This window comes from Bombus huntii, unplaced genomic scaffold (assembly GCF_024542735.1).
Source record: "Bombus huntii isolate Logan2020A unplaced genomic scaffold, iyBomHunt1.1 ctg00000074.1, whole genome shotgun sequence".
In the NCBI taxonomy this organism is placed as follows: domain Eukaryota; kingdom Metazoa; phylum Arthropoda; class Insecta; order Hymenoptera; family Apidae; genus Bombus; species Bombus huntii.
Genome location: NW_026099332.1, coordinates 33,129 through 53,678, shown reverse-complemented (window position 1 = coordinate 53,678; position 20,550 = coordinate 33,129). Strand labels below are relative to the sequence as shown.

The following is a 20,550-nucleotide window of genomic DNA, read 5'->3' as shown; positions in this document are numbered from 1 at the left end:
GTATAGATTGTTTTCACCTGTTCGATTCGTGCTAGATTTGACTAAAATACTCATGCGAAGTTATTGAAAATATAAAATCCGAATTAACATCCAGTTTTCAACAACCTGTCTAAAGATACCGCTCACAAACAAGCTATCATTTCTTGAAACAAATATATAAGATTTATTTACGTTATCAATTTTGTCGTGTGTCGAAATACAGCCCACTCAAAACATTCTATGGACCAAACGAAAAAATTGTTGACATTGATTGTCAACAAGTCCTACAAACTAGGATCTTTCATATTTCTTTCGCTTTTGATAATTAGACACAACCTCCCGCTAGCCGATGAGTCATTCTGCTATATTTGGCTTATCCTTTGTTATTATACAAATTACTGCCATTGTTCACGGCTGATCTACTAATTCGTTTGGTGACTAGACACTACGTTAGATATTTTAATCAAATAAACTCATAATTGTATCGATAAAATACTTCCTATCAGTACAATATATGATCTAAAATTTAAACATCCTGCTTCAGGGCGACATATCCAGTGAATTAACGGCGCCTGAACAATCCCTTAAAACGGGTAAATCTATAACTTTATTATCTAATTTCAACCTAATATCCACCTAATATCGCCTTGCAAATGATATCGATATTTACGACATTTCTTTGCTATATTAATATAGTATTATTTGTTATAGATCCAGACCACCGACCTCGACCAGGGCTATCAAAATTCGCCTTCGTCATGGCCAATAACCAATATAATATTAACTACGATAGAAACTGTCATTGTTAATTTAACACTAGCTATCGCTGCTATAATACGAATAGCCTGTATACATATTAAATAAACTGTAATAAATAACTTATTATTTTTAAATACACCCTATCTTATTTATCTACACCTTCCTTTGTCTTACGTCCACCTTGACCTACGCATTGTCACGTAAAATTCGTGATAAAAAAGGATTTTTGCAATCCACTAGCGATAAAAAGTTCGCGTACAAGGTAAATAGCGGGCAAAAGAACGGTATAAAGCATAGAGTGTAGAGTATAGTAGCATCGCAGAAAAAGAAAAATCAACAGCTTGGTCGGTCATTGAGCAGCAACAGATCGAGCAACGATACAAATGATCATGGAAGTGCGTTTCTGCTTCCCGGTCTGTTCGAACTATGACGATTTGTCTTTCTGATCTTTCCGACTCGACCGTTGCATCGTTCACTCGACCATCGACCATAAATTGTTTCGAATTTTCTAGAGAACGGACACTTGAAACTACGTGCTTGCGGTACGATTCGATAGCCAGGACAGAGGGATCCTTCGTGAGCCTGTTTTCGTCCTGCGAGACGAGCAAATTATTAGAAATTTCCTGATGCAATTGTACGCGGTTTTATGCAACTTTGATTATACACGTGAACGATATTTGGCACAGAGGAGTAACATTTTCGGGGTAACATTTGCGCACTAATAGGTTCCCACGTAGCTAAAGTAAAGCAAAAGTTGCGCGAAATTAACGGATGACAATTGAGAAATTTCTTGGATGATCTACGTTTATTACGAAATGGTTGGATGCGAGAATCGATATCTGGTAGCATCTAAGTTGTCCGAGAGAGTTTCACGATAAAGGAACAGATCTCTGCCGATACTCTCCATCCGACTATCGTAGCAGATTTGCGTACTTTTGCAAGGTTCTCCAAATTAATACAAATTTCTAACTACCGTAACATCGAGATATTATACATCGTAAGGCAAAGTTAAGGAGAGTGGCGATGACCTCGGAAACGCGAAAAATATCTCAGAAGATAGAATTTTGATGGCGCGAAGGACAAATGTTCGTGATGGTTTTCCAATTTGTGAAATTAGACGTTTGCTCGCTTTGAGACAAAGTAAACCGCGTTTCTCACAGGTGTTCGGCAGATGGCGATGATGAGATATAGTGCAACAAAGTGAAATTTTACGCGCGTAAATCTAACAGGATTATAATGTAACAGAAGCACAACAAAGAGGAAACTTGTGATGAAAAAGGAAGAATATATTACCAACGAAACTCTTTTGCTCCATTTTCTTTCGTAGAATTATATTTCACTTGCGAGTATTATAGCAGGTCTGCCTTTGATACAAAAATCATAAAAGGTTTACGTATCTGCACGTATATTTACGCTGTATGAACGACACTCGAGTATTACACGCATGCATTATCGACAAATAGATCCACGTTCGAGATAAGAGTTCCTCTTTGATACTTTCTTATGGTATAAATAACGAGAAATTATCAGGAAGTATGTTACAGTGAAACTGCTCGTACTTCGTTACTTTTACTCGCATGTATGACACCTACAACGATATTCTTTATTGAATCAATAAATAAAAGCGCTCCCCAACGTACGTACAAGACTAGATCTTGAAATATAAGAATCGACGTAACAATAAGACTAAAAAAGTTCGAAATGAAAATAATTCGCCGAAACGGCAAAAAGAGAATACCTGACACAAAAATAACGATACGGTAAATCTGCGTCCCGTTTTAATTTTCATCGATCAGTCGTCCAGCAAGCGAGATGTGTCAAGCAGCAACGGCGACAAGGTAACAGAGACGAAATATTATCGAGTTAACGCACGCGAAGTGGTCGCAGGAATGGCTGACGGGTGCGAGAGTGTAATGCACTTACGTCACGCGAATTTCAGACGAAACAACTGGTGGTGTAACGAAAATTTAGCATCGCAACCGAATGTGCTAAATATAAAATGGATGGCTGTTGACCGAAAGAAAAATGCTCGACGATACGGTGCCGCCGTTTGTTCTCTTACAAGATTGAACGTCCACGGTCGACCCATTTACCAGACCCTCCTCGTTACACGAAGAGACGAAATCACCAGTGCTATTTAATCGTGCGAATTATATCACGCGTATCTCGCGAATTATTACACGACAGTGATAATAAGGCAAATCTAATAAAATTTACTTCTCATTAAAAAGTCGTACCAAAACAATTATTTATTAATTGGTTTATTTATTAATTCTTAAGAAGATACATATAAATAAGAAAAAATGGTAAAATTTGATTAGTATAATAAAAGTAATATATGCCTATGATCATTCTAAAATATAAAAAGTGAAATAGTCTTACGTTCATTGGTATATTTTAAGAACACATACATCTTTTAACGATAGTTGCAATGTAACATCATTTTTATATTACACGCAAGGTATGGCAAGTATTCCTGCTCTAAGGCACAATTTGAAATCAACAACATTCAGTTTAACAAATTATAACTTCTATTCGTTTTCCATCATGGAATAACGCGGTGGTGTCTTCCATATTGCACTGGACGTGCGTTGTAATCTACTCCTATCTATATTTTCAAACATTTCAGTTAAATCTGGTGTGCACATTCTTCTATCAAAGAATTTATAGACTGCTTTCTTCGGAATTTATCGTTGCATTGCAAGTTCATTTTCGCGTATGTACGCTAAGATTGATAAAAATTCGAGTACTCCATGCATTATAATGTTTATTAACTCATTAAGTAAAACAACACTTACATTGCGCCTAATGTGGAATTGTACGCCTTGGTCTGGCTTCATCGTCCGATGTGTCGTCGTCAGGTTTACTGTGCAAAACAGAAGTGGACCTTGCTGTTTGGAGCTATATTTTGGATAAAATATCGAATGAATAATAGCTTGTGTTTTTATAACAGAAGAATACTTTGATACTGTTTGTAATGTTACCTGCGATGTCATCATCTGAGTCTCCTTCTTTTGTTTCGCTAATAAGATTTTTTTTGCTTTTTCGACAGATCTTCGTGCCAGTTTTTGTACAATGGCTTTTTCTGAAATTTTTTCTTTTTCAAAGGCCTCGATTCTCCTTCTTACGGGCACATTTTTCTTCATTTCATTTTGAATGTCCTGTTTCGTCATGTTTCTATTAGACATTTCCCTTTCACGGGATGGCTCATCTTCTGCGAATAATTCTTCGAACTCGGTGAGTCCAATCGCTTGATTCAGCTGCTGAACCTCCTCCTGCAGAGTTATTGGCGACCGTGATGCAAATTTAGGTTCATTATTTTTTCCTATACTACTAGCCAAGTTTTTATTAATTACTACAGTTTCGTTTGATTTTATTGGTGATAAAGGTTCTACAATTGCGGTAGCGTCCATCATCTTCTGCGTATAAGTAGAATTGATGTCCATCGTGGAATTCATAAGAGGAGTAAATTTCTCAAGTGCATCCTCGCACATTGAAGGATCTTCAATATCATTTCTTGCTGATGGAATTACTGTATCATCAATAATATTAGAATATTTACCCTTCGTGTTTTCACTACGTGAAAAAGTTCTCTTTATATTGTTGTCTATCTATCTCTTGTTGTCATTGAAGACTTTAATGGTTCAATCCTTTCTGGCTGTATTGCATCTTCTTTTGAAATTGTTTCGCTTAAAACATTCTTTTTTGTTTTACTATGTTTTGTAGGACCTTTTGTGTTTTTTTCATCTGAACTACTTCTAGCACTTTCCTTTTTTTTAGGTCGGCCTCCACGTTTCCTCTAAAAATTTAGAATATATTTAACAACGTTATAGTAGTATTTATATACACAATGTACATACAATTGTATAAGCAATTAGATTTTGACGCATTAATTAACCGATATCAAACATTATTGGGTACTACATATAAGGGTTAGTATTGATTAGTAACATAAGATATGGGGTAAGATTAAAAGTATTAAATTTCATCATAATATGACACAAACATTTACATTACTGTCATCATCAAGAGTTAGCCTTCGTAATTTTGTAACAAGTGACATTGACTGCTGCTTTTTAATATTAATTGCAGCTTTTATTGCAGCCTTTCTTTTTGTTCGGTCAATTGTTGTTTCCAGCACATCCCCAGTTTTTACATCTTTATTTTCTGTTTTATCATGTACTGCTGAATCTGTTACTGTATTATCAGTATTGATAATATCATTTTCTGGGATAGTCTCTTTACGGCGATAACCTTTTTTCTTCAAAACTTTCGGCCTCTTTGTAGTTGAAGGGCCAGGGACTGATTGTGGTATTTCAGCAATTAAACCATGTAAATAATCCAGAGTGTCTTCAAGCTGGTTGTTAATATATTTTTTAACATCCAAGGAATAATTATGTATATTCGATATATCTTTGGTAATCATTTCTTTAATCTCCTTCTTTGATCCAGTATCCATATTTGAAATCTACGAATAAATGATATATATTTAATATATACATTAAACTATACTTTTTAATAATACATACCATAATTTAATATTATGGTTGAAATTATGACGTATATAGCAATTAATACATACACATGTGTTTAGTTCTATTAACTTAGAAGCACATGTAAATTAAAAAAATATATATATATATATGAAACAATAATAAAATAATGAAGTAACATTGAGAATAGAATCTAGTTTAATTACACATATATACCCTTTTAATAATTCCGTTCTTATAAATTTTATTAAATTTACAGTGAAGCTTACAATTACACTAATGCCAATGAATATTAACGTATGCGTTATTATTACACTAAATAAAAATGAAAGTAATGCAATGAAAAATACAATATACCTTAATGGAAATAAAATAAGTAAATAGCGAAGTATTTATTAATATTATTATATAGCATTATATTATATTATTATAATATTTATTAATATTTACTTACGTTTTACGTTTGCACAAAAACTATAAAATTTTAAATATAAAGAGAGATTTATAACAGAGATAAAGCAAGTCACAGAAATTAGTGTCTTTCAATGGCAAAAATGCGTTAAAGGAAGTGAAACGATAATCTCCGTCTCGCGTCACAAGCGGAACTGTGTCAGTTTTGCTCCTTGAAAGTACACGTAGCGGTACATGAGCTAGAGAACATTTCAAATCATGTTGTTGTTTTTTTTGCTTCGGAGTATCAAGATCGTGAGGACATACATAATATATTAATAAATAAACTCCGGGCAAAACAATGTCGCCGTTACGTTACCGTCGAACCGTCGAACAAAGACGAATTTGAATTCTCCGACTCTCCCCCGATCTGTTTATACTATACCAGTTTAAACGGACGCAATCGTAAAGAGTTCACGAGAGTTATGGATCAGTATCTACGAGTATCTACCGTCTTTGCGAACATTATCTATAATTATTTATTTAATCATTTGAAAATATACTTGAAGGTTTCAACAACGAGCAATCTTGTCTAATAAATCTCACGATCAACCATCCTCTACACACAAGTCCTCTGAAAACATAACGACTTTTCAGTTCAATTTGAATCGTTGCGTTCAACGCCATCAGGGTGTCCTGCATAACGCGGGCATCCGACTAGGTGCTGATACCACATACAAGAACAAGTCGAATATGTGAAATAAAGCTTTTTAGCTTAAGGTCCCGTTTTGAAAAAAATACAGTTTGAACATGTTCGGTTGGCAATTGGCTTAATACACGCGTATGATAAATAACAAGATTTATTACATGATTTTACAAAATTTGTTAAAATTGATTAAGAAGTTACTTTCAAGAAGTAATATTTACATAATTGTAAATTGAACCCTATGTTTAACAAAATTAGGCATTCTTAAGTATTTGTTATTGTAAATTACTATTATGCTTCGCCAAGTGTGATTGGAACACATTTCTGGAACACAGCGTCCATCGATGTCTTCAATGAAAGAACATAAGTTTAATAACCTAACTTATCGACGAAATAAATCCCTAGCCCCCGGGTAGCGTGTTAGGAAGCTTCCGTGGTAATTCTTTTAAAAGCAATTAACGAGTGATCTGTTCGCGAATTATTGTATTGTATTATATATTATGTGGCATCATGATATCATAAGGAATACAAGTCACTATGATTTCTTCGTACTATTTCACAGATGGAGTGTGCAAATTTGACTTTACAATGAGCAAAGTCAAACGTGACAATGACAAAATTGTATGTGGCAAAACTGGATACCTCAATGTTATACAGTGTGTCAAGAAAGTGTTTGTTGTCATCTTATGTCTTTGGGAGGTAATTCTACACCTTCGGATTTGCGAAGATCTGTTGAAAAAGAGGATCACAAAATTGACCTCGAGCATTCTATTGCACGTATTGCGTGTTTGTGCGCGTATTTATCCATCGATGTATTGCAAAGAACAGTTTGTCCAATAGGGGTTTCACACGCAGCAATGGGAAAAATAATACTCTCACCCTGAGAGAATTGACCGGCGAGGGCGCGGCAGAGGCCATGGAAGCGCTTCGGTGAGGCGCGCTAGGTCCGTCGCGCCCCCCGGTGGGGTGCAAACTTAGGCGCTGGCAACTCAGCGCCCCGGGGCAGCAAATCAGCCCGGCAGGGGAACCGGACTGTCTGGCACGGCGGCTCCGGCGACGAGGCGCGGTGTGACGTGGCCGCATATCGCTCCATTAGGGGGTGTATTGAGCGCGGGGGGGGGGTGTATTGAGCGCGGGGGGGGGGGGGGTGTATCCCTCACACCAGTTCCCGGGCCCCTCTAGATCGCTGCCGGGACGGTCATCATGGAGGTTTTAGTCCGTTGGCGTCCGCCACTACCACGCCGCTTTTTCCCAGAAGCGACCTGGTGTCCTCCACGTTAATAAAAAAAAAAAAAAAAAAAAAAGTGGGAAAAATAATACGCCAAAAAGGTGTACGTTATAAGGTTCGCCGTGTGCGAAATTATGTCGTTTGACGAATATTCGATGGTTAGCCGCTAAGAAAATTATAACGCAATCCTTGGAAATATCTTGTTTACGGATGAGAGCGATTCTTCCGATAGCAATATTCTCGATCGTCAGACTGCCAAGATTTAGGCTTTTGAAAGTTCTCACATTATGATACAATGATACAGAGATTCAAGCAGGCTCGAGCAAGTTTGATTTATTCCACAGCTCGCTTTAACGTGTAGATAAAATCAATTTGAAAATGGAATAGATATCATATGTTCGCGAGCAGCCAGAAAACAACACTGACGTTATTTCGTATCGCATCTGACTTTAAAAACGAACATAAAATGAAAATAAACGGTTTTTCATACAAAAATGCATACTTGTTACGATGCATCGTGAGTAGCAGAGTAACGCATATGTTCGTGTATTACAGCATGAACGTATTAATGAATAAATAATATATATATATTAAATTAAAATTTTTAATATTTTTATAATTTAATAATAATAATAATTACTATATTTATATAAGTATTATAAATAAAATATGTATAATAATATTATTAATATCTTTTTATTAGGACTATATAATTTATATATAACTATAAAATATAATTTAAAAATTTTAATATTTTTATAATTTAATAATTATATTTATTTAAATATTATAAATAAAATATTTATAGTAATATTATTAATATTTTTTTTATTAATATTAAAAATACAATCTTAAAATTTGTAATATTTTTAATCTTATAATATCATTAATATTTTTTATTTATATTAATATATAATTAAAATTTTTGATATTTTATAATTTAATATATATATATCATAAATAAAAAATTTTTAAATTATATATTATACAATTTATATTATAGTAATTTCCATTTTTTCAAAATAAAAAAAATTGTATATTAAACAATTTAAAAATAAAGGGTAGAATATTTAAGTATTAATATTTTATAATTTAATTTTATAGATAATTAAATATTTATAGTAATATTATTATTTTTTATTAATATTTTAAAATATTATGTGTGTGTGTGTGTGTATATATATATATATATATATATATGTCGAGTTAACATTAGAATTTAAGGCGTGTAACGATTCTTCGTTTGAATTAGCCATCGTTTTATGAAACAGAGATTATATTTACGCGAATATACAAGATTTTACAAAATATTATGAATATTGAGTTTAATGAATGATAAGATTAACAAATGATAAGTTTAACTAATGATTCCAAACGAATCCACGGTCAACGGGATAACTCTTTACTATGCGTAGAATAATTTAAACACAAAAAAAAATACGATTGCGGAGGCACTCGGTAAATTGCTCGATGTATCACTTTCCAAGGCGATCACACGAATGAATATCTGATGAAAATCTTTTTCGCTGTACGACTGCATTTTGTTCGTTATATGCTCGCTGGAGGCATCGAGAAGCTTCCAATCGCCGCTGCTAGGCAGACTCTGCCAAGAGTTTGTTGTATACTCTTTGGAAGCATCGAGAAAGATCCAAACGTCGTTGCTAGGCAGCCTCTGTCTGGAGTCTGATTCCTAATACAACGTGTGTCCCATTATATCGACATCTCCAAAGTACAATTCTATGTGATTTCTAGGGAGAACAATACAACCGATCCACACCTTCGTCAGGCAAAACGTTTATCCCGTGACCGCGGCTACGCTCGGCGACCAGCTGCCACCTCGAACCCACCCTCGCCATCACATATATCGAACAATTACAAATGACAACAATTGCTTAATTACAGCTATGACAAAACCCAGGCTAAAGCACCAGAAGACTCTCGCAAAATTGCAAAGGGAAGGCTCCGGTTTTCCTTTCATCTCCGACACGTTCTTTTGTGATCCCGCTGGCCGCGGATTCGTTATCGGGCCTGAGACCATCGTCACTAGTGTCGCGAGTGCCAATTGTCGTGATCAATTGTCAAGACTGTAATAACTCTATTATTGTAATAAACTACACCTGCGTGTACCGTACCAATGGCTAATTCCCGTGAAGATTCATTTGACGCCCACAACCCTACTCCCAGTGCTAATCCGACATACATATTAATATTTTTAAATATTTTTTTTTTAATATTCAAAAATTTTTTAAATTTCCCTAATATTTTCAATATTATGCTCTAAATGTATAAGCTATTTAAATTAAACAAGTTCATCTTTCTCTTTATTTAATTTAAATATAAATTAGTAATAATAATTAAATAATTATTTATAAATATATTTATAATCAAATTATTATTATTAATATTAATAAATAAATATATATTAATAATAAATAAGAAATTTTTAATCTAAAATGTATTTCTAATAAATCACAAACATATCCTATAATCTTTCCTGTAAATGTTTCAACTAAACATTTTTCAAAATAAAATTCATAATAAATTATTTTATTTGTTAAATAACTCATTATAAACTTATAAAAAAATTCTATTATAAAAAATCTTTTGATAAATATTAATTTTTTTCAAATAAATATTTAATATTAATACTAAAAATATTAATCCTAATAATATTAGCTTAAATACAAGATATTTATAACTATAAATTAAATTAATATTTAATTGATAAAAGAAAAAATTAAAAATAAATTTTCTTAAAATTAATATAATTATTAAAATTACTGATATAATTCCAGCTATAATACAATCCTCATTTAAATAAATTAAATTTATTATATAATTATTTCCCATTATTATAAATATTGTACGAAAAGAATATGATACTGTAAAAATTGTTCCAAAAATTAAATTTATTGTACTAAAAATTCTTTTCATATTTAAAAAATAATATTCAACAATTAAATCTTTAGAATAAAATCCTACTAAAAACGGAAATCCACATAATATTAATAATGAAAATATTATTAATAATCCTTTTATTGGATATAAATAAAATATACCAGAATAAAAACGAAAATTCTGAATACCATTTATATAATGAATAAATCTTCCAACACACATAAATATTATAGATTTAAAAAATGCATGAATAAATAAATGTAAAAATGTTAAATCTGTTATTCCTAAAGAATAAATTCTTATTATAAGACCTAATTGACTTAATGTTGATAAAGCAATAATCTTCTTAAAATCTATTTCAAAATTAGCTATAACTCCTGAAACTAATATTGTTATTCTTGAAATTATTAAAATGAATCTTTTATATTTAAAATCAATTATTATCTCATAATTGATTAATAAATAAATTCCAGCAGTATCTAAAGTTGATGAATGAACTAATGAAGACACAGAAGTAGGAGTAATTATTGCAGCTGGTAATCACATCATAAATATTAATTGTGCACTTTTTGTAAATACTATTAAAAAGAACATTAATAAAATTAATAAATCTATTTTATATAAAATTAAATTTCATGTACCAAAAATTACTAAAAAAGAAATAATTATTAATAAACTAGAATCACCTAAACGATTTAAAATTACTATAATTATTCCTGAATTAAATGATAAAAATTTTTGATAATAAATAATTAAACAATAAGAAATTAAACCCAGACCATCTCATCCTAATAATAAAGTTAATATATTAGGTCTCAAAATTTAAAAAATTATTGATATTAAAAACATTAATATTAAATAATAAAAACGATTAATTAAATATTTATTATTTAAATTTATATATCTAATTCTATATAATTAAATAAAAGAACTAATTAATATTACTAAAAATACAAATATTAATAATTTAAATCTAATCATAAAAATTGTTAGGGAAGTGATACATTTACACTGTACATGAGAGTGTGTGTGTAAGGGTCAGAGGGCGTCCAGGTCTTAGTTGAGACAAAAGACAGCCGTTAAAAGATTCTGGATAGTCGGTTGGCGACAAGCGTGCGTGCAAGACGTTCTTCAGAGTGTAATATAGATGTATAGCTGTTGTGTGTGAAATATAGTCAATTATTTGTATTACCAAATCCTTGAATTTCCTTAATAGATTCGTATTCCAATTATGATCGTTATTACAAAATTTATTAAAAACTGACAAAGTAACGATACAGAATGTTATAACAGAACAGAATAGAATGTCGAGTACTGACTTGGGAGGTTTTTTTATATCAAGGGGTTGGCTCCTGTGGAGGGGTTATCGTTGGATGCCGGTCACATAGGGATCCTGTTACTGCTTAGTTACTGTTTCGATGGCTAAGGTATGTGAGATATGATTATCCTATTGCTGCATTCCCGGGGCCACTGTGACACTAGAGACGTTGTCTGTGTTTTATGAATTGGAGACATTATTTTGAGAATGGTCCCTGTGGTTATTTGGATTATTTTGATTTCCTTGTACTGCTTGGGAGTAGTATAGGAGATTGAAGTAGTAGTGAATTTCGGAAGACTGGGTATTTGATTGGTTGTCTCTTTGGCTCTAAGCTTGGGATACTTATTTATACATAAGGTTTTGTAGGCTGAGCGGCCTTTGTAGTTAGCAGAATGGTCACCTTGACAGTGGATGCACTTCGTTGGGGTTTCCGGTGATTTAGTGCACTGGTCAGTGGGGAGTGTAACTGCACATTTAACGCAGCGGATTTATATGCAATCGCTTCCTCTGCAATGTTTGCATTTTTCAAAGCTTTTGTTCATGCAATAGCTCTAGTGTTTTGTTCTCGTGTTTTCGTTCTAGTTATCCTAGTTGAACAAGTTTTGAAGTGTCCGTGCCTGCCTGTTCAAATGGATCGAATAGAGCATTCTCTCTTCCTCCGAAGATGGTTGTATTTCATCTTCACTCAATATGTTGCGTCGTGCAACACTCTACCTGGACCCGGCCATACACCGCGGGCCAGACAGGCCCCAGATGTCCGCTCATTCTTACGGCGTACCCTCAATAACCTTAAGCACCCGTCATAAATCCCACTAATTTGCTTGCTAAGGTCCTTCAGACCCAACAAACATCTGTTTTCTGAATCATTTCTAAAGATTATTGTCTACCACGGCTTGACAAGGGAAAGTTGGGTTTTCCCACGTACGATGCTTCCTAATAACAACTTTCTATCGAGAGCAGCTAAGACCCTTCCTAGTCCACCAACCTTCGTTTAACCAATTAACAACAAATCCGATGGTCCCGTGCGCTAGACACACGCATCCTTAGCTTTCCTCCGCTACAGCATCGTCACCGAACATCACTGATTCTTCAACCTTCAAACATACAACATCCGTCGACCGGGTCTACACCCGAAGATCAGTCAGTCACTTATCTTATATATACGCACCAGCGTAACTATCTTCTTCACAAAGTTGTTGGAATAAACTGTCATTCACACCTTGTTACATCAGTGTCATATTCAATTAACCACCTCTATTATCCTAATCGAAATAGGGGATCGATCATTTCGTGGCGTCGATTATCTAATCGTGACGGGAATTTACGACTCCCGTTGGCGTGCTTCCTAGCGATCGCGTCTCTCCGCGATCGAAACACAATGTCATAGATCTGTTTTGCCGCTTTTTAATTTCTTGTTTCTGAATATTTGCTTGAAACTTTTTCACTTCAGGGAATGACTCATCTTCTTCTTTTAGCTGATGCATCTTCGTGTTTTCACTCTGTGAAAAAGTTCTCTTTCTATTACTATTTCTTGTTGTCATTGAACACTTTTCTGGCTGTATTGCATCTTCTCTTATAGTGAATGTGTCTGTGAAGTACCCGCGATCTTCCTTGAAATTGTTTCGCTTAAAACACTTTTCTCATTTACTATGTTTTGTAGGGCTTTGTGTTATTTCTTCTTCTGAGCTACTTCTAGCACTTTTCCTTTTTTTTTTAGATCGGTTTTCACGTTTCCTCTAAAAATGTAGGATATATTTAATTACGTTATAATAGAATTTATATGCACAATGTACATACATTAAGCGATTAGATTTCAACATATTAATTAACCGATATCTTTTAGGTATCATTATTAGATACTATATATAAAGGTTAGTATTGATCAGTAACATGAGATTTGGGGTAAGATTAAAGATATTAAATTTCATCATAATATGATACAAACATTTACATTACTGTCATCGTCACGAATTAATGGCCTTCGTAATTTTGCAACAAGTGACATTGACTGTTGTTTTTTAATATTAATTGCAGCTTTCCTTCAACCCTCTTTTTTTGCTCGGCTCTTCAAAACTTTCGGCGTAGTTGAAGTTGAAGGGCCAGGTGTGGTGTTTGAGCAAAGTATCTCCAAAATGGTCGTTAACAGATTTTTTAACACCCAAGCAACGTATATTCAATATATCTTTGGTAATTAGTGCTTTCATCCGATTCTTTGATGTAGTACCGATATTCCTACAATCGATATATCTACAAATAAATTCTTTATAAGTGTAGTATCGTGGAAAGAAGGGCCTGTGGTGGCACTCGATAGTTAAATAGCACCACTCGACACTAACTAGTGTCGGACGACGAAGTGGTTAGCGCCTTAGGTTACGAACGTAGGAGTCCGATTTTTCTTCCACGGTACAAAAAATGAGGAAAAGAGCGGCCGTACCCAACAGCGACCTCTACAGCGCTGAGCACAGCTCAACGATACTACATAAGTATTTAATATATACATTAAACTATACTTTTTAATAATACATACCATAATTTAATATTGTGCTTGAAATTATGACATATGTAACAATTAATACAAACACTTAACTTAGAAGCATATGTAAATTATTTTTCAAAAAAAATATTTATATGAAACAATAATAAAATAATGAAATAACGTTGAGAATAAAATCTAGTTTAATTACAAATATATACACTGTTAACAATACCGTTCTTATCAATTTTATTAAATTTACAGTGAAGCTTACAATTACACTAATGTCAATGAATATTAACGTATATGTTTATTATTACACCAAATAAAAGTGAAAGTACTCTAATGAAAAATACAATATACTTTAATGGAAATAAAACAAGTAAATAGCGAAGCATTTATTAATATTATTATACAGTACTATATTATATTATTATAATATTTATTAATATTTACTTACCTTTTACGTTTGCATAAAAACTACAAAATTGTAAATATCAACTTTTATAACAGAGATGAAACAAGTCACAGAAATTCGTGTCTTTCAATGGCAAAATGCGTTAAAGTAAGGGAAACGATAATCTCCGTCTCGCGTCACAAGCGGGACTGTGCCAGTTTTGCTCCTTGAAAGTACATGTAGCGGTACATGAGCTAGAGGACAATTCAAATTATGTTGTTTTTTTGCCTCGGAGTATCAATATCGTTAGGACATACATAATGTAGCAATAAATAAACTCCGGACAAAACTATGTTGCCGCTTCGTGCAACTGTCGAACGAAGACGAATTTGAATTTTCCGATTCTCCTCCGACCAGTTTATACTGTACCAGTTTAAACGGACGCAATCGTAAAGAGTTATCGATCATGTAGTGGATCGTGTGAGGATCAATAATTTAGAGAATACGAGAAATTGCTGCTGCAACGCCTCAAATATATTTAGAATAAATAAAATAAATACGAATAAATATAAATACCGTCGAGAGACGCTCGTACAAATGTATTCGCGAAGCTAAGGTATGGTCGCTTGCGAAAAACTCGATAACTATAACTCGGATGACTCGGATAATAACTCGTAGATATTGATCGATAATTCGTAGGTACTCGGTATATACAAACTCGCGATCACGTCCGTTTATTTATACTGGGGGGGGGGGGGGGGGGGGAGTCGGAAAATTTGAATTCATCTTAGATCGACGATTGCCCATAACGGTGACTTTGTTTTGTCCGGAGTTTACCTATCGATATGTTTCGTGCGTCAAGGCGATGTCCGTGTTCCGAGGCACAACAACACGAGTCGCTCTCGATCCGCCACGTCCTATGACTCTACCGACTATCTACCGAGTATTGATCAGTTACTAACGAGTTATGAGCGAGCGGTTATACACTGTCTTAGCGAATCCGTTAATACGAGCGTCTTTGCGAACATTATCTGTTCTTATTTATTTAATCATTTTAAAATATACTTGACGGTTTCTACAACGGGCAATCTCGTCTAAAAAATCTCACGATTAACCATCCTCTACACACAAGTCCCTTAATACATAACGACTTTTCAGTTCAATTGGGATCATTGCGTATAACGCCATCTATTCGCCCGGGCGCGCCATTTTTCTCTAGAATATAAATTGTACCGCATGCTTGAATATGTACCGCATGCTGGAAATAGCCAGCCATGTTGATATGGAAGAGGAGGCGAAAGTGGAGCATATTGTAGAAGGAATAGTAGATGAAGAAAACAATAAGTCTACTACATCCATTAAAGAATTGAAGAAGAGATTAATCATGTACGAGGAACAGAATTATCGCAGAGCAAAATTGATTGTGAAGCTAGCCAAAATTGAAAGGAGCAGGATGCCCAGTCAATCTGGAGATATGAAGAAGACGAGATGTTACAATTGCGGCGACGAAGAATATGAGTGTGCAGAGTGCCCGAATAGGTCGAGAGGACCCAAGTGCTTTAAGTGTAGAGAGTACGGACACATCGTATCGAAATGCGACAATACCGATACCGGTAGCGAACTAACTTTAATGAGAGCGAATCAGTATGTGAAAATTGGTATCGGGTCCGGAAGAAATTGTACACTCGAAGAATTTTCGACGAATATTGTGATAGATGATGAGTCGTACGTTGTAACGATACATGTAGTTTCAGATACCTTGATGCAACACTCGTTCATAATTGGCACATACTTCCTGAATACCGTCGAATTAAACATAAAGGACGGAAATGCTTCTATTCGTAAAGTAGAGGAAAAAGATTGTAATAGACACCAGGAGGTGTTTAAAGTAGATATAGAAATGCGGCAAGACAAAGTAATTGATCAGTCTTAATCCGACTTTGCATATCCGATCGTAGTTGAAAGAAGGAACGGATCTCTTCATGTTCCTATCGAGGAGAATAGTAGAGAATGTACGGCAGTTGTAGTTACCATGAGTCCTTATCTCGAGGACACCGTCGTCATGAAACAAAAATTTGTTAGATGAACCGGTTTTTTTTGCGTGAAGAGGGAAAAATGCTATTACGCGTACCCAGAGAGATCCGCGTCTCTGGGTTATGTAGGACTCGGAAGGTGACATCGCCATACGCCCTAAAAACCCCTCGATCCTTTATTTGATTAGACACGGACAACCCCGGCATAGCCGATCAGCATTCATCAGGGTTGTCATTAACCGCGTCTCCGAATATTTAACGTTGCATACTGGTACCGCTCCTCCTGTTCGCTGACCCCATAGCCATTTCCATTTCTCTTCTGTAATTTATTATCGATTTGCAGAACGCTTTGAGCTTTGTCCAGTATTCGTCCTTGGTAACCACGGTGTCCACCAAGTTGACCACACTTATCCGGAGATCCAGGAAATTCTCGAGTTCGATCGTTATGTTCATTAGGTCCATTTAGGACACACGAACAGGACGTGTTCTGCATCGTCGTTCGGGTCACCACAATCTCTACACTTAGTGTCGACCCCCTTACCGATCCTCTTTCTGTAGCTGTTGAAGATACCATGCCCCATTAACATTTGCATCGTAAAGTAATCGATGTCTCTCCTTTTCTTGGCGAATATAGACGCATTACCTATCAACTTCCTAGTAAAGTTGTCCTCTTTGTAAATGCCCTATTCCGCTTGTCACTCCATTATTGCTTTCTTCCTTATGTCATCCAGTTCTTCTTTTAACATGATGTATCTATCGATCACTTCACCTTCAACAGCTAAGCTCTTATAAATCTTCATTCTCTCGTATGATTCTTTCAACATCCTAGCTTTAATGTTGATCGGTAAGTTGCCGGTCAATACACAAAGCACCGCATGAGATACAGTGCGGTAGGCTGTAAATGTAATGCACAGGGCAGTACGTTGGGTCCGTTTTATAATCTTCCTGTTCTTCTCATAGTTCATTGCATCAGCTCACACAGGCGCACCATATGTCACGATGGGTTCCCAAACATTGTAATAGAGCCTGCGCGCCAAGCCAGGCGGACCATTGATATTCGGCAGAACTCTTAGGAAACTAAAGTCCTTCAAACAGACAAACAGTCTTTGTCCCAACTACGGGAAGATAGGGGAAACCTATTGTTACGCCATGCGGCTTACCATAGGTCATATTCTTAACTGTCGATCGCGGCACTATAATGTCGCAGACGGATCGTCGTGTCTGCCCGGCAAACAAACATTGTAGTGGCAAGCGCATGGTTCATTAAGCAGGGCGACTTCCAGAAACGTCGACTCGTGGCCCGTATTTTACCTCGCGTAAAAGAATGTGGCGTGATCCGAACGTAGTGGGGGTCGCCTTCCAGAAAAAACGAAAAAAATCGAAAGGCGTTCAGAACTTTTCGAGAAGTCGAACCGTCAACACATGTGGTATGTCGCGCATTACTTATCAACCAAAACGCAGTTACATTTTCTTTGTTCCATTTATATCTTTCTAGTTAATAAGTTGTTGAAATAAACATTAATTTATTTGTGTTAATTCTGTGGAAATTCATTGAACTACCCTTATTATCATAATCGAAATAAGGGGATCGATCAGTTCGTGGCGTCGATTATTTAATCGTAACGGGAACTTACAACTCTCGTTGACGTGCTATCTCGCGATCGCGTCTCTCCGCGAACGGTCGAAACGCCTATTTTTTAACGAACGACGTCTCCCACTAGAGACTTTCTCTCGAGAGCGGTTAGCATCCTTTTCTAACCACCGACATACAAATTGACCAATTCCCTTACTTTCTGAACGAAGGTTGTCCTCGACGAATCCGATTTTTCCTCTGCAATATTTTTAAAGCTACACATTTCGAATTTTCCAATTATGCCGAAACAATTGCGTGAACCACTCTATATATTCCATACAATAAACTATTTTTTGCGTTTTAAAGTAGTTGAATATTTTATTAAAATACTCTGAGCAATTCTCAGGTTTCTGTGAAAACAAGATAACCCAAATGTAGTTGTGTTTCCTTCAGAATTATGCAGATTTTATTTGAAATATGTGAGGTGTAAGTGACCCCGACGTGATCGAGCTAATGAGATTTCAATGATCGTGATTCCGGGCGCGCTAACGATATGTCAAACAAGAATAAAACAGTTACGACCAGTGAAGTAGTCCGCGTGCCTTTGACGATGCCCTAGAAGATAGTGCTATGGTTCTCCTTACTAGAGAGATAGCTCGCGGCGGCGAGCATCGCGGGTGATGAAGAAAAATCCACCGCCCTCCAAGGGTGTCTAGAACCTGAGTACTTAGAGCGAATCGAGGACATAGCGTTGAATACCCCGGCCACCACAATATGATAAACTCAAGGACGAAACACTTCTCTCTCCTTTTCCTTTATTTGTCGGCTCTACATCCATCCCCCTTGCTTACTCAAGTTGTTGTTTGTCTATATAAGATTCAGCAGCTATGGAACCACATATGGGCAAGATGGATTGACAGAAAGGAAGCGGAGGATTTTCGCGACGGAGGATGTAATTGAAGGATGAGCGTTGTAATGAATTGGTTTTGGTTTGTAAATATATTTGTTATGTTCTTGCAGCACTTCTTCTTTGCATTCTCAAGTCCCTTGGACGGCCTTTAGGAGAGAACAAAGACACAAATGATAATTGTAGCTGCTGGCTGTAGATGTCGCTGCTAGGGTACTGCTGTATTTTCTTTTCATTTAAGAATCGTGGAAGAAAAATCGGACTACGGTCGCCGGGATTTAAGAACCCAGATCCCGAACGTTCGTAACTCGAGGCGCTAACCACTGCGCTACCGTTGTCTGGTATTAGTTAGTGTCGAGTTGTCGTATTTGTGCTGTCGAGTGCCGCCACATATGTATGCATTTCTGAATTGAGTGGTTTACAAGTAATTACAATCGATATACATTACAAGTAATTACAATTTATTACAAATGACTCGCTGTGCATATTACTATAACAGTCAGTACTAATTCTATAGATCAGCAGCATTGTAACTTTCCAATAAACAACCGAAAATCACGTCGTTGAATAATAAATGCATTCACTGTAGAATGAAATTATTATTACGAATATAAGAGAAACGATTTAAAAACCATGTATTTTTTCATTTAAATTATTTGCATTTGCAAAGGGAGATACAAAATTTTAACAACGTTGCAAATTACAAAGACACAAATTACAGTTTCGTGTTTAAGTTATTGTTCAGAGTTTGTTGGAATACAACGATATTAATCGCATACAGATGAGGTGATTGATCGAACGGATTCTTTCCTTCGTTGTTCAGCGATATCCTCATTAGCGTGCGTTCGTGAGATGTACCACGGCGGCTAGCACGTGCATGCTCTTTCGAGAATTCGGCGGAAGAAGCGTAGGAATATGGATGGAACATTCCCGATGGGCACGTCGAGAAGCTACTAGAAGGTTCTGTGGCACATGTGACGCCACACAGACACCCACACAGGTCACACTCATTACTGCATAGAGAGTGGGGTTCAAAACCTTTTCAAGGGCCATGGGTCACTAAGCCAGTCAGTCTGTGAATAACTAGCCAACTGACTACATTCCAGAACACACACACTTATAATTCCTGTAATAATTGTTTAATAAATATCACATTATATTGTTTCAACACAAACATTGTGTCTTCCACAGATTATTAATCTTAATTCCAAGATTAAATTCTAACAGAGCTTCCTAATAATTATGGTACAATTGGTAAAATGATGATTTTACATGAAAAAAGTAAAAAATATATTAGATAATTGAAATAACGCGATATAATTATAATTGAAATAACATCAGTAAGAACGGATGTTTTAAGCATTCGATTTTGAGAAAACAGGGTATGAATATGTTT

General features: G+C 35.2%; 1 protein-coding gene and 1 long non-coding RNA gene across 2 annotated transcripts; both read right to left on the bottom strand.

Moving 5' to 3' along the window:
• Positions 1-3,000: 3,000 nt before the first annotated feature.
• Positions 3,001-3,803, bottom strand: LOC126876434 (uncharacterized). Its single transcript, XR_007694195.1, has 3 exons — positions 3,723-3,803; positions 3,537-3,639; positions 3,001-3,463 (listed from the first exon to the last, which is right to left on the bottom strand). It is a non-coding gene; the product is annotated as an uncharacterized LOC126876434 (long non-coding RNA).
• Positions 3,804-3,806: 3 nt separating this feature from the next.
• Positions 3,807-5,339, bottom strand: LOC126876405 (uncharacterized; the record flags this gene model as incomplete). The annotated part of the gene is given in 3 exon segments (XM_050639249.1): positions 3,807-4,352; positions 4,355-4,537; positions 4,745-5,339. Coding segments are annotated over 3 exon segments (1,182 nt in total), but the record flags the coding sequence as incomplete, so codon positions are not given.
• Positions 5,340-20,550: the final 15,211 nt, after the last annotated feature.